The sequence below is a fragment of the Microtus ochrogaster genome, unplaced genomic scaffold (assembly GCF_000317375.1).
Source record: "Microtus ochrogaster isolate Prairie Vole_2 unplaced genomic scaffold, MicOch1.0 UNK1, whole genome shotgun sequence".
In the NCBI taxonomy this organism is placed as follows: Eukaryota; Metazoa; Chordata; class Mammalia; order Rodentia; family Cricetidae; genus Microtus; species Microtus ochrogaster.
In genome coordinates, this window is record NW_004949099.1 from 35,167,564 (window position 1) to 35,182,824 (window position 15,261).

Below are 15,261 nucleotides of genomic sequence, written 5' to 3' on the forward strand. Positions count from 1 at the left end.
GCTCTGTAGACCAGGCTGGTCTCGAACTCACAGAGATCCGCCTGCCTCTGCCTCCCGAGTGCTGGGATTAAAGGCGTGCGCCACCAACGCCCGGCGTTCTTTTAACTTTTATTTATTTTATGTGTATGGGTGTTTTGTCTGTATGTATGTCTGTGTACCATGTGCATGTAGTGCCAATGGAGTCCTCCCAGAAGAGGGCTTTGGATTCCCTGGGTCTTTGTGCTAGGAATCAAACCCTGGTCCCCTGGAAGAGCAGCAAGTGCTCTTAATCACTAGCAATCTCTCCAGTCCTGGCACCATTTATTAATTTTGATTTTTCTTTTATCTTGTCTTCAGCCTTCACCAGCACAGGCTTTGACTGTCACACCTCACCAGTGTTTAGCCCAGCTAACCCCGAAAGCTCAATAGAAGACTGCTTGGCCCATCTTGGAGAAAGAGTGTCCCGGGAGCTGAAAGAGCCTTTGCATAAAGCATTGCAAGTGATTCTCAGCCAGTGAGTTGCAGCTGCCGAGTGAAGGATGCTTCTCTGAGCAGTCTGGGTGGCACGCGGTGCTGGGCTGGCTGAGGCTTTGCTTCAGGCAGTCACCCTTCCTCCTTCTCCCTCCTAAAGCTTCTGCTTTGTCTCGAAGCAGGGATCAAATATTCCACCAGAGATCTGATGGTTATTTACCTGTTGAGTTGTCAGGTTTCAACAGATGCACTTACTGTGTTATAAACACAAGCTATTGCCTTTGTCCTAATCATTCCTTGTCTCTGGCCATCTATATTCATAGATATATGAATATGGCTGGGGGTTTGTGTACTGTAATGTGTGATTAGCATTATCTTTGTATTTTAGATGGCTGTATTTAGTATTGATCTGTATCACAGATATTGTTATCCTTTGGGGTTGCACATCTGCCTGTGAAGCTACTTCTATGTTCCTGCAGGGAATTCCTTTCCAGCTGTGGCCCTCACTGTACTAAAACTAAAATTGAGAAGCTAGTGAAAATACAAGGATGCTAAAATAGAACCATTTCACTTATGATAAGTCTCATTGAGGAATTAATATGAATTACAGCATTAGTGTGAATTGATGAAGATGGAGCATTGTAGTGATGAGGGCGGTAGGCTGCGGCCTGGCTCCCAGCTAGCTTTACCCAAAATAATTACACAGAAACTGTATTCTTTTAAACACTGCTTGACCCATTATCTCTAGCCTCTTCCTGGCTAATTCTCACATCTTGGTTAACCCATTTCTATTAATGTGTGTAGCACTACAAGGTGGTGGCTTACCGGGAAAGATTCTAGCCTACATCCTTCTAGGGTTGGGGAATCATGGTGACTGCCTCACTTCCCTTCTTCCCAGCATTCTGTTCTGTTTACTCCGCCTACCTAATTTTCTGTCCTATCAAAGGGCCAAGGCAGTTTCTTTATTAACCAATGAAAGTAACACATAGGCAGATGACCCTCCTCCATCAGATAGATCATTTAGGAAATTAGTTCCTCACCAAAAGGTTGAAATTCAGATGGCAAATTGCTGTTGTAGTAAGGAAACTCTTTACTGTTATGTAGTCAAGGTTTAGAGTGTGCTGTGTTCTTAGCAGGAAGCAGTTAGGGTTTCCATATATTCTGGTGAAAGGAGCATATATAAAATCCTTAGTTGTACTCAGTGAAGCGAAACCATAGGTGGATTTTCTACCTCAGACACAAGAGTAAAGGATGGTATGAGTGGCCAGGAAATAAAGCTTACTTAAGTAGGAAATTTGGGTTCACAGCATGACTAAAGACTAGCAGGGCTGCTGTCCTAGCTCTGAGGGCCTGGGGGGGGGGTGGTGGGGAGGGTGAATTGAATAGGGTTTGCTAAGACTCTCTGTCCTTAAATGTTCAAATATTGTACATACTGAGATTACAACCTTAAAAGATCATGCTTTCTTTTCTTTGTCTTTTTTGAGACAAGGTCTCACTGTAGTCCAGGTTTGGCCTTAAATCACAGAACTCATCTATATCTCTGCCTCTCAAGTGCTGAGTTAAGGAATGTGCCACCATGATGCCTGGCCTTTAAGATTTATTTTTATTTTTATTTATATGTATGTTGATGCCGAGAAGGCCAGAAAAGGTTGAGTCTCCTCGACTAGGAATTACAGGCCCCATCGTGGGTACTTGGAACTGAACAGGGTAGGAAGTGCTCTTAATCTTAACTGCTGAGTCATCTCTCCTTTATGAAAATCATTTCATTCTTCCTATGTCAGTTTTTCATTTACTCATTGTAACTTGGGTGGGATATTACCAACTCTCTAATGAACAGAATGGTATAATTTTGCTTTTTGTACCAGGGTCTCTTACTATGGAGTCTTAGCTGGCCTGGAACTCACAGAGATTCACCTTGCCTCTGCCTTCCAAGTAATAGGTAGGGTTAAAGGTTTGTGCTACTATGCCCTGAGGTGTTTTTTTTGTTGTTGTTGGTTGTTTTTTTGTTTTTTTAATTTAAGAGAATTCTGGTTTAGATGAATATTTAGTTTTCCCGAAACCTTAAATAGTGGCACAGTTATTTTTTAAGTTGGTTATATAGCAAATAAGTTTGTTCAAAAGTCAGTCTTTTGAAAGTTTGGAGCTGTTACTGACACCCTGGAAACAGTGCAGTTGTACAGGTGGAAATATCTCCTACTCCAAATGCTTTTGCCAAAGTGGGAAATTCATCTTAACTCTTTATACAAAATACCTTTGATATCTGTAGGCTCCTTTTTTCTCTTTACTCTGAGACCACAGAAAGAAGGCTGATCATTCAGCTACTTGCTTTCCTATGTATTAAAACATGAATGTTTTAACCTGCTACATGTTTCATATGCATGTATATGTGTACATATAATGTTTTAAATCATATTTCATTCTGAAGGATGATAAAGTCCTTAGCCTGATAGCCAGACTACCTGTAAGGACTGCAATGGCCCACAGCAGCATCAGTTCAGAACAGGAAGTGAAGGGACTGGTAGCTGCAAGTGAAGCCTCAGGGAGCTAGAGGTAGGTGGATGATGTAGTATCTGGTAAAATTCCAGTTGTATAGGATTCTAGTGTGGAGCCTAATACTTCAGAGTCCTGAGCACTAATAAGAAGTGGCTTCAGCCAGGTAGTACTCCTGGGTGTGCTGTGCTTAAAGCAGTGCTGTGGTGGTCGGTGTTGGTTTGTGTAGCGGACAGCAGCTGTGCCGTCAGGGCTGTTTCCTGAGTCTCTAGTCTTTAGACACAGTGAAGGCAAAAACATCTGTAAACACATAAAACAGGACATTAACGAAATTTTTAACATATTTTAAATCAGTATAGTCAAAGTATTTTAAATATTCAAAAATTATTAGTGAGATATTTTATTCTTTTTTTCCTTTGCGACTCTTTGAAATACAAAGTGTGTTAATATTTTAGGCACAATAACCACATTTCAGATTCTTTATAGCTACATGTGATATCTAGACATTTTTGTGGCATATATCAAAATCCTAACTTGAGCCAGGTGGTGGCCTTTAATCCCAGCACTCAGGAGGCAGAGGCAGGCGGGTTTCTGCATTCGAGGCCAGCTTGGTTCACAGATTGAGGTCCAGGATGGCCAAGTCTAAACAGAGAAACCCTGTCTTTACAACAAAACAAAGCAAAAACCCTAACTAGAAATGGAAGTAGTGTGCTATTGGAGTCAATCCGGCTGGGTGTTTGCCCGGCGTGCTTTTGGGATATGTAGTCTCTTAGCTTTTCCCAACTTTGCCTTCCTAATGGGTAGGGATAATATGTGATGTAATGTAATATAAATGTGAAAAATATAAAACCTAATATATTAGACCACTAATAAGTGGTAGTTTTTATTGTTGGTCTGTATTCATCTGCTAAGAGGTTGCAGACTAGAGTAGTCAGAACAGAAAATGCTTCTGGAATTGGATTTTTAAAACCTATAAAAGCATGGCTCCTCCTACTTCCTATTTTCTTGTTTTACTTACCTATTTACTTATGTTTTCTTGAGATAGGTTGACCTCAAACCCAGAGATCCATCTGCCCGTGTCTCCTGCTGGGGTTAAAGGTGTTGCGTCCACTGTCTGGTTTAGGCTTTTGCCTTTAAAAAAAAAAATGCTAGATTGTGTTTTCACTGAGTTAAGTTTTACACGTTACTATTTGATTCTTTAATTTTGGGATTTGATATCTGTAATTCAGGCATTTATCTGTAACAGAGATAAATTCCAAGTAATTAAAAAACAATGACTAGAATATATATTTATCTTGATACACTGCTATAACAACCTCCTCAGCAGTGTAGGGAATGTTTGGGGGAAATATATACCAAATATTAAAAGCCATATCATGAAAAAAAAATCAATCTGTTCAGAAAGTTTAGCAGCACGGTAGTGTCTGTATATTTATTCATCTGAAATTAAGCCCTTTTTTGTGACGCAGACTTTTAAAACACTCCCTACAGGCCACTGACGTATCAGGCCTACCGCGACTGCACAGCGGAGACTGCAGCTCATACCGGCGGATGGAATAAGGTAGTCACCAAGTTATCTTCACTAATAATAAAGCATAGAGAGAACTCTTACTCTTAGCACTAATTAATGTAGAAGTCCAAACTATGTTAAGTGGATAGTTTTGCTTTACTATTTTCTTAAATTAATGCGCAAGGTTCCACAATGTGCCCTGTGGTCTCTCTCCTTTGCTGTGCTCTGAGTTTTCTGTCATTTCTTGATTTCTTTGTGTTAGACATGACATTTGTCCCCAGATAGTTACTTGTTAGCATGTGAATTAACATGTCTTAGAGAAGAATGAGATATTCATTTAGATACATCTTCTGGTTCTTTTAAAAAATTAATGCCATGCCGGGCAGTGGTGGTGCAGGCCTTTAATCCCAGCAGTTGGAAGGCAGAGGCAGGCGGATCTTGTGAGTTTGAGGCAGCCTGGTCTGCAGACTGAGTTCCAGGACAGCTGGGGCTGTCACACAGAAAAACCCTGCCTTGTAAAACAAAAGAAAACAAAACAAACGAACAAAAAAATTAACGCCATTTTTGATTTTGTAGTTTACATAGCAGTGTGTCTCATCTCATTTGATCATTCCAGACTCTCCTTTGAAGAATGCGCAGTGGATTTTATTGCCCTATGTTGGGGCTGGAAGGGGTGGGATATCCTGCTGACTGGATTTTGCACTCTACTGGAGAACTGCATTCCCAGTATAATGAGCTTTGTTCTGTTATTTGTTTTCTTAGGTGGAAAAGGCTAAGGAAAGGGTTAAGCTTGTGTAGGACCTCTTGACTAGCAACCAGTTCACATTTGCTGGTTCTAGCCTTTCCACTGTGTTGTGTGATTATCCCTTGTCTTATACTGTGCCGCCTGCCTGGGGATTGGGAGGAGATGACTGAAGAAGTGTAGCACGGCTAGCCCTGCTGTCCACAGCACACATAGTCTGTCTCTTGAACCAGCTTCAGTCATGCCTGCATCTTTCCTTGGTGGCTATTTAATGGTCTCCAGTGTCCTAGCGGCTTCATTGCAAACATCTTCACACAGTAGCCTCTCAGAGCCTCTCTTGCAGGGACTCTGACCCTGCCACAGTTGTCTGGCCTCAGCAGCATTCTGGAACCATGGACAAGATTCCACTAATCTCTCAATCTTGCATCTTTCTTGTGTGTAAAGCCTACTAGTACCACGTGGGTGATGCTGCCAAGTTCTGCTGCCAACTCCAGATGGAGCCTGGCCCCTTGGATCACAGCTGCAGTAGTTTGTGTGTGCCAAGGTCTTTGTTTTTGAGCAGGGAGCCCTTGCTGTATTCTTAGATCAAGCTCTCTCCTTTCAAACAGATAAACCTTTTCACAAGCTACTGCCTTGAATTGAATGGGTCTTAGGATAACTCTGCTGTCATCCGTGGCAGAGCAGGAAGTTTGCCATTATGATTACAGCCTCTCCTCCACACATGCCTTGGTGCAACTTTATATTTGCTTATACTCTTTTCCTTGCCAAACTGCACATTTTTACTGTCTTTCTGCCCATTCCTTGTCAGGGAATTGAATAAAATGCGAATAAAGGTGTGCCAGGAGACGGTGCCCTTTCTGATGCTGAAAGGCCCTAGACATGGCAGTCCAAGAATTTCTCAGGGAAGGGTATTCCCCGTGAGGAATACTGTTGTCCTGTGAGGGAATTACTCAGGATAAGAATAAGAAGAGAAGACTGTTTGCTTCATCTTTCTTGTAATTTTATTTTTTCAGTCAGGACTTCATGTCCTTTAGGCTGCCCTGGAACTCACCGTGTAGCTGAGGATGATCTTGAACTCCTGGTTTGCCTGTCTTCACCTCCTTGGTGCTAGGATTACAGGCATGTACCTCAGTGGCTGTTTCTCTAGTGCTCAGGATCAAACCCAGGCCTTCACTCATGCTAGGCAGTCTGCCAGCTAAACCATATTCCTCGTCCTTTCTTAATCACTAGAAAGGTGAATATGAGACCTTCTTGGAATGACTATGCCCTGAATTTTATTTTATTTTCTTTTTTTAGTTTTCTGAGACATTGTTTCTCTGTGTAATGGTCCTGGCTGTCTGTGAAATCCCCTTGTAGACCAGGCTGACCTCAAACTCCAGAGGTCTGCCTGCCTCTGCCTCCTAAGTATTGGGGGATAAAGGTGTATGCCACCACCGCCTGGTCTGAATCCTTTTAGTATTAAAAAAAAGGCAAAAATGCAGACTACTAAAAAATAATGATTTAGTTTTAGATTATGTAGAATACTTGTGAATAATACAGTTGTATAAAAGAGCTGTAGAAGTGACTTAACTTTTCTTGGTTTTGGTTTTTGAACAGCATTTCATTACAGCCCAAGCTAACCTCAGGAGAACTAAGTGGCCAGGGATGAGCTTCAACTTCTAAACTTTGCGTTATTAACATGTAATGTTCTGTTTTACAAGCTTGAACCACACCACCTAGTTTTGTGTTGCTTCATGGCTGCTACACAAGTACTGAGCTACATCCTTAGCCCTGCGTAGAGCAACTCCTAATGTTTCTTGTACGGAAAAGTTAAAGTATGTAAAGATAATCTACACTAGTGCTCCCAAACGGGGCAAGGTAGAGGCAAGGAATCAGGAGTTCAGGACCATCCTCAGCTATGTGATGATCTCCAGGCCAGCCCGCTACATGAGACCTTATCTCAAACAAAATCAAAAACATAAATAAAATACAAATAGAAGTGAGTGGGTCTGAAGGTTCATTAAGAAGGGCCTGTCAGATAAGTAAGCCTGGTGTGATGGTTGCTTAATAATTTCTGTGAGTTGAGTGTGGTGGTTCAGATATAATCCCAGTATTAGAGGTAGAAGCAGGAGGATCAGTAGTTCAAGGTGAGCCTCAGCTACGTGAGACCCTCTCTTAAGCAAAACAGAACAGGCCTGGCAGAATGACTTAGCAGGTAAAGGTGCTTGCCACCAAGCCTGATGGCCTCAGTTTGACCACTGGGATCCCTGGTAGGAGAGGCAGACTGGCCAGTGTAGTTCTCTGACCTCACACACCCTATGGTGCACTCTCAGACTGCTCCCTCCCCAGCAATGCATGCATGGTCTTTAAAACCTCAGAACGGTGTGAGGAATGAGTCATATGTCAGACATGTAGCAACAAGAATATTAGCAGGAAAAGAGAAAGTGCTGCAGTTCATAAAATGAAATGTCTGAACGCTGCCATTCAAGACTAGTTAGCATGGAAGGAAAATGAGATTGTGAAGGCGCAGGGAGAGGGCTGGGAGAATGGATGGGTTAGATGACAGCTGTCCAGAGTGGATATAGAGGGACTGCACCCCAAGCTGAAGTGACAGGAGAGAAAGCTTCTCACATTTGTTACTCATTTATTTTATATAAAATGAGATAGCTGCTTTTTGATAGACGTGGAAGAGGTAACTTGTAACAGGTGAAAGGAAATGTTATTTTATATGATGGCTCATAAAGTAAGATGTGTACAGTTCATTTCCCCAATAAACAATAGGAGATTGAGCATGCCTAACGTCAGAATGTCACACACTTCTGGATGATTATAGGAGATTAGAATGCTTTGTCGCAGAGGACGCCCAGGCCTGTGCAGCTGATCTGAGTTTGCAGGATTCTCAAACCATCCTTTGCCTGCTCCTGCCCAAGGCAGTGTGGAGGCAAGATAAACAATCATTTTGTTTTAGACAGCTTGATGCATTTTCTTATGGAAAAGACCTATCTTATTCTAATAGCCCTATTTCCATTTCCATTAGTGGTAAGAAAAGTTTTTAATGTATTTTGAGCTGGAGTTCTTTGAGAATACCAAAGAATGAAGATGTGTGTTGTATCTTCATTCAGACTTCAAAGTGGATTCCTTCAAGAATCCAAAGCCAAGGAATATTAGTATAAAGCATGAACTCATTTTCAAAGTTTGTTTTCTTTTGAGGAAATACTTTGCCATTCTGTTTTTTTCCTCTGTAATCCAGAAACAAGGAACTGAAATTGGTTTATTTCCTCATGCATTCCTTCTTAGGTCACGGAGAGACTTTGATGTTTTAGACAAAAGAGCCTGCGTGCAGATGGCATGCAGTTATTAACATTAGTTAACTTCCCCTCTTTCTCTTTCTTCTTCCCTCTCCTCCTTCTCCCCATCTCTAGCTTCTTAATTTGTGACATTAGGGAAAGATCCAGTTCCTTTGGTGCTCTGCCACCAAGGCATCTCCAGGTTTTTATTTTTCTGCATGCATTATTTTTTGTTTTCAAAAGGAAGGCAGTAGACTCTAGTTAGTGTCTGTTGTAAATTATGATTATTTTAAATCTAGCCATAGGATTATTAGGTATTGTCTTAGGGTTTTTATTGCTGTGAAGAGACACCATGAGCACGGCAACTCTTACAAAGAAACCATTTAATTGAGGTGGCTCACTTACAGTTTCAGAGGTTCAGTCAGTTGTCATCATGGTGGGGAGCATGGCAGCACGCAGGCAGATGTGGTGCTGGAGCTGAGAGTGCTACATCTTGACTCAGGGGCCACAGGAAGTCCACTGAAGCTTGAGAAAAAGACCTCAAAACCCATCCCACAAAAAGTGTGGCCCAGATTAAAGGTCTGGATTGAAGGTACTTGTCATCCTGCCTCCTCCAACAAGACCAAACTTCCTCCAAGGCCACACCTCCTAATAGTGCCACTCCTAATCCCCCATAATATTATGGGGGCCAAATACATTCAGACTACCACAGGTATAGTTTACAATGCCTCTTTTTGTATTGGAGTTTGGTGACTTTCATAAGGTAGCTCATAGTTTTTAAGTTATTATTTTGCCAGATGTGATCACTCACCCATAATTTCAGCACTTGGGGGATTGAGCCAGGAGGATTGCCATGGGTGGAAACCAGCCTGTGTGGCAGCATGAGACCCTGGCTCAGAAAGAGCAACAATGAAAATTTTTTTCAAATACACAATAAAGTGTTTGGTGCAAAATGTAAAAAGTATAGAAATAAACCTGGTGTTGTTGGACTCTAGCGTCCAAACACCTAGAAGGAGTTGCCCTCAGAGACCATCTCACACACCACAGCCGGTGCAAAAGCATGAGGATTTTATTAATTCTGTCATGACAGGGTCCCCCAGCATTCGGGAAGCCGAGGGACCTCGAATAGCTGGTACAGTCTACTTTTAAAGGGGCCACAGAAGCAAGGGGGTTGTTCTTTGACTATTCTGATTGGCTTATTTGAAAGGGCTATTACCAATGATTGACTGGAGAGCTGTTGCCAGATCAGATGAGGTAAGAGGTCATTTTGACCCCGTTTCCCAGGGGACTGAATCAAAACATACGTATATGGGTAATTGTTCAGGAACTGAGTACATGCGAGTGTAGCTGTTAGGTCCTTGGTTCCCAGGGGAGGAGGGGAAGCACTATGGCACAGAGGCTGAGAGGATTCAGGATTGTCTTAAAGTCTTACAGTGTCAGTGGTGAACACCTTTAATCCCAGCATTTGGGAGGCAGAGGCAGGCAAATCTGAGTTCAAGGCCAACCTGGTCTAAAGAACAAGTTATAGGACAACCAGAGCTACACAGAGAAACCCTTTCATGACCCCCCCCCCAAAAAAAAAGAGAAAGAAAAAAGTGCAGAAATACTAGAATCAAAGATAATAACTATTCCCTCACCTGCCCTAATCACTGAGTTCCCTTAAGTGACTGTTACTAGTTTGTGTCTTTTTTCCCAGAGACCCTGTAAGTCATAGGTGTATGTGTGCATATGCACTGTGTGTTGACTTAAATTTTGGTAATTGGTGCATTAACAGTCTATTTCTTTTAACAGCAAGGGTGACTACAGTTTTTAGATTAATCTTTGTTGAATTGTTTTTAGCATTTTGTAGCCACAAATAATTAAAAACCCAGAGACGGGTATTGTCATTCAACCTGAAGATCAGAAAAGCAAAGCAGCCAGCCACTAGAGAGCTCTTACCTCTATGAAATCTTCAGACTGAAAGAGAGCTTGTTCCTGCCTCATCCCCCTCTTATATTCCTCTCTAGTGCTGGGATTAAAGGCATGCACCACCAGGCTCGGTTTCTATGGCCGCCTAGTGTGGCTGCTGGGATTAGAGATGTGTGCACCACTGCCTGGCTGTATGGCTGACTAGTGTGGCTGCTGGGATTAGAGATGTGTGCACCACTGCCTGGCTGTATGGCTGACTTGTGTGGCTGCTGGGATTAGAGATGTGTGCCAGCACTGCCTGGCTGTATGGCTGACTTGTGTGGCTGCTGGGATTAGAGATGTGTGCCACCACTGCCTGGCTGTATGGCTGACTAGTGTGGTTGCTGGGATTAGAGGTGTGTGCACCACTGCCTGGATGTATGGCTGACTTGTGTGGCTGTTTGTGTTCTATCTTCAGGCAAGCGTATTTATTAAAACACAGATGAAATATCACTACAGTATTTTTTGTTATAGTTAATTGTGTGAGTTTCTGAATACACATGTTTCCCACATGGTTATTTTCACATAACAACTTTTTCTCCTCCCACTTGTATGAAATTTACATACAGTAGCTTAGAAATTTCTAGCAGGAGTTGATGTCTTAGCATCGAGAGAAGGAAATAACCACAACCATGTGTCTGCATTAACATTTTCAGTGGTTGAACATAAAATCCGTTATAAGAATTCCAAGTTTTATGTTTTTCATGTTTTGATCTTTGCATTCAAGGTTTTGGTGCCTCTAGTTTTGCTACAACAAATGCTTTTGGAATTGACACGACGCGGTCAAGAGCCCCTGAGCACACTGCTGCAGTTTGGCGTGACCTATCTGGAGGATCATGCAGCAGAGTTCATCGTGCAGCAAGGTGGCTGGGTATGAGCTTCTTAAAAAACGGTTTTTCTTTAATATAATTAAGACTTTTAAAAAGTTTTAGATATTTTTTATTTGCTGGGAAATAAACCTGGTGATGTTCACGGCAGGCAAGTCTCTACTGCCGAGTTACATCCCCAGCCCAGGCCATTCATGGGTTTGTTTTGCCCTGAACAGTGTAGGTTTTATTAGTTCCGGACGACGAGCAGTGGAAAGGCTGTTCGTATCATTTTAAGTTACCTGGATTTTACTTAAACTGATATGTGGTACTTTTAAATAGTTATTGGTCATGAAACATTTCATGCTAACAAAAAACATCAAAATAACTAAGAGGTGAGGAACAGTAAGATGTGTCTGTGGGAAGGATACAGTTAATGCTTTAGGGGACAGCATGAGATTGCTAGGGACTGAAGTCAGACCACATGTGTTAGCAAGTTCTGTACCATTTAGCTATAGCCCCAGCCCACACAGCTGCCATTTTTGAATTTCTTTATATTCTTCTCCTGGGTTTTGATATGTTTCTATTATCTGTTACCTCATAAGGCTAACAGATTTCCTGAACTTTTTTTAAGCTTTATATTTTTTGTTATTAAAGATTTATTTATTTATTGTGTATATAGTGTTCTCTCTGCATGTTTGCCTGAATGCCAGAAGAGGGCATCAGATCTCACAATTGGTGGTTATGATGTCTTTATAGGCAGTTGTGAGCTGCCATGTGGTTGCTGGGAATTGGAATTCAGGAAGAGCAGTCAGAGCCTTCTCTCCAGCTCCATTTTTTTTCTGTTACTTTTAATTATGTGTATGTGTTTGTGTTTGTATGTAGGTATGCTCGGGAGTGCAGATGCCCACGGGGGCCAGAGGTGCTGGGTCCCTCTAGAGCTGGCATTATAGGTAGTTGTGAGCCATCTGATGTGCTGGGAATTGAACTCTGGTCCTCTGGAAGAGCGGTGCATGCTTTTACCCCTGGGCCGTCTCTCCAGCCCAGATTTTCTGAATTTTTAAAATCATAGTTTCCATGTGTGTATATCCTTAGGCAGTAATTATTTTGCCTGACTTTTGTGTATAGTATCACACGCTGTATATTTTTCTGTAGCATGCCTGTTTCACTCAGTGTTGTAGTCATTGTTTCTTAGCCTTTTTTTCATTATTATTTTGATAGTGGTTCTTTTTAACCAGGTTTCTTACTCCATAGTTTTAAAACATAGTTGGAGTTTCTTCAAAGCAAACGTTTACAGTCAAATGTAGTGACACAGCCTGTAGTCCCAGCACTTGGGAGGCAGATGCAGGTGCATCTCTGTGAATTCAGGGCCAGCCTGGTTTACAGAGCGAGTTCTAGGACAGGCTACAAAGCTACACAAAGAAACTCTGTCTTGAAAAACAAAAAAAAAAAAAAAATTCAGTTTCAGATTACACAGAAAAATTATTGTAAACTTTCATCAATGTCTGTCGTAGATTTTTTTGAATGATATTAATCTCTTATTCTTTCCCCTGATTTGAAGATTCTTGTTACAATTTTAAAGAGTAGCAGCCATGAAAAGGATTACTTATGTTTACTCTAGGATAAGGATTTTCTTGGAAGCATTTAGGGTAAGGGCTTCTTAGAACAGTTTTATGCTGTAAAAATTGATCTGACGCCAAGTAGGTTGGTTGCAACTAAGTCAGCATAGTTCTGTAAGTCTGAGAACTCTGTCTATTCAGGTATGGGTGTTTATTATGCTGGGTTCTGGGTTGATCCCCACGTCCCAGATGAAAGCTGGAGCCTCGCTACATGCTGCGCAAGAGCTCTTACCTCTCGGCTACAGTCCCATCCACAGCTGGCTTCTGAGATGTGTTCTTGTGGGTCTTGGCATCATCCTTTTGAACATTAATCCACTTCTCTAGAAGGGCTTTTCACACTCAGTGTTCTTAGTTAGCAGGGACTAAAGCAGCATTTGCGAGGGTCCTGTTTGAGCATTAGAAAGAAGTCAGTTACCTGTTCGCATCTCATAAGCTGAATACCTGAGCGATGATGTATGTATGTCTGAGAGTGAATGATAAAGGTTTATTGGTAAAGTTTAGAGGAGGTGCTTTTCTGGATGGATTTACCAGTGAGGATGGGCTTTGGAATTCTGTCCACTCATCCTCAGATGGAAAAATGAAACCCATAGGTGCTTAGGTCACCAGTCATGACACAAAAGGTAAAAATTTATACCAGATGCAGCAGTTACAAATAATTTGTAACTGATATGAGAAAAAAATCCAAAAAACTTGAAACAAAATAAGCGGAATATTAGACATCTGGAAGCAAGCAGTATACAGTTTTAATTAATTTTATTTTTGTCACATGTAGCCAGACTTGCCTTGAACTTACTGTGTAGCTGAACTCTTTTTTTAAAATATTTATTTATTTATTTATTATATATACAATATTCTGTTTGTGTGTATGCCTAAAGGCCAGAACAGGGCACCAGACCTCATTACAGATGGTTGTGAGCCACCATGTGGTTGCTGGGAATTGAACTCAGGACCTTTGGCAGAGCAGGCAATGCTCTTAACCTCTGAGCCATCTCTCCAGCCAGTAGCTGAACTCTTAAACTGCCTTGAACTCCTGATTCTTCCTTTTCATCTTCCAAGTGCTAGAATTACAAGCCTCCACCACCACACTTAGTTTATATAGCTCTGGGCATCAAATTCAGGGCTTCATTCATGGTAGGCAATCAGTCACTCAACTGAGCTGCATTCCCAACCCATAAAATGGTTCTTTTAATAATTGCTAGGTCAATTTTCTTCACCTAACTCCTAAGCAGGGTCATATTTTATTTTACATGAGTTTAAAAATATTTCCTTTATGTCCTTATCTGGTTTCATATATATGCATGCTTGAAGAAGCGTAACTTGTTTTCTCTACTTCTAGCCATTAAACATAAATTTGAAGCCCTGTGATATAATGGACAGGTGTGAGGGTAGATGTTGGACTGTAGCTGCTAAGTTAAAGCAGGAGGTCCTTATAGAGACAAGCTTAGGTGATGGGGATGAAACAAATACTTTTGGAACCACTTTGAATTATACTCTACTTTGCTGAGCTCAGGTAGCTCAGAACAGCTGTCTATGTAGACAGGCCCCCTTGGGAAGAACTTCAGTGGTCATTCTTTTTGTTTTTGAAAGAGGTTTATTGAGACTGACCTGGAACTTACTGGTTAGCCCAAGCCGGCCTCCAACTTAGAGCTGTCCTCTTGCCTCTGTGAGCTGCTATGCTGTGCTCTCCTTCAGGGCTCTCACAGAAGGGCCGGCGAGAAGGTTCAGCAGGTAAAGTGCTGGCCACCACGCTTGACCTGAGTTGCTCCTGGAACCTGCATGGTAGGAAAGACCCCTCTGATCTCCATACAATCGCTGTGTGCCCCCTCTCTCCCTGCCCTCCACCACAAATAAATAAATAAAAGCATAAAATTTAGAGAAAAAAAGACAATTATAAAAGAGCATAAACATGGTAAATTTTTACTAAAATGGCATGCCTAAGTACAAAAATAAGTTGTAAGGAGATCATGGCAGCAGAAGATAGTCCCATGAGGTGGCTCCCAAGCTGCGTGGACAGATGTGCTGCTGTGGAGTCCTCTCACTCTGGACCAGAGGCTCTTATACCCTCTTTTAGCTTTGCCTTTGTAGCTCTCAGGAGAGTACCTTCTTGCGTGCATAAGGCCCTGGTCTCCATCCCCACATCACACAAACATCGAGTAGTAACAGGGGAGACTCTGTAAGGCAGTCTGTGTCAGCTTGTGAGCTTTTCCTGCCTGATGAAAGATTCCTGTCAGTAAACGTGGAACCCAAAGGGCTCTCAGCACACGGTGCTCTCCTGTTTACTTAGACACCTTTGGTTCTGGTTTTGTTTCTTAAATCGGTTCTTGTTATAGAGAGTCTCATTTTTTTTTTTTTTTCGAGACAGGGTTTCTCTGTGGCTTTGGAACCTGTCCTGGAACTAGCTCTGTAGACCAGGCTGGTCTCGAACTCACAG

At 41.9% G+C, this 15,261-nt stretch overlaps 1 protein-coding gene across 1 annotated transcript in view; it reads left to right on the forward strand.

The window, feature by feature from the left end:
* The window catches only part of Bcl2l13 (BCL2 like 13), a 52,570-nt gene that overhangs the window by 26,861 nt on the left and 10,448 nt on the right, over positions 1 to 15,261 (forward strand). The window contains exons 4-6 of the mRNA XM_005365149.3: positions 337 to 493; positions 4,432 to 4,501; positions 11,133 to 11,276. Of these exons, the coding sequence (XP_005365206.1) occupies positions 337 to 493; positions 4,432 to 4,501; positions 11,133 to 11,276 (371 nt within the window). The remainder of the gene's footprint in view (positions 1 to 336; positions 494 to 4,431; positions 4,502 to 11,132; positions 11,277 to 15,261) is intronic.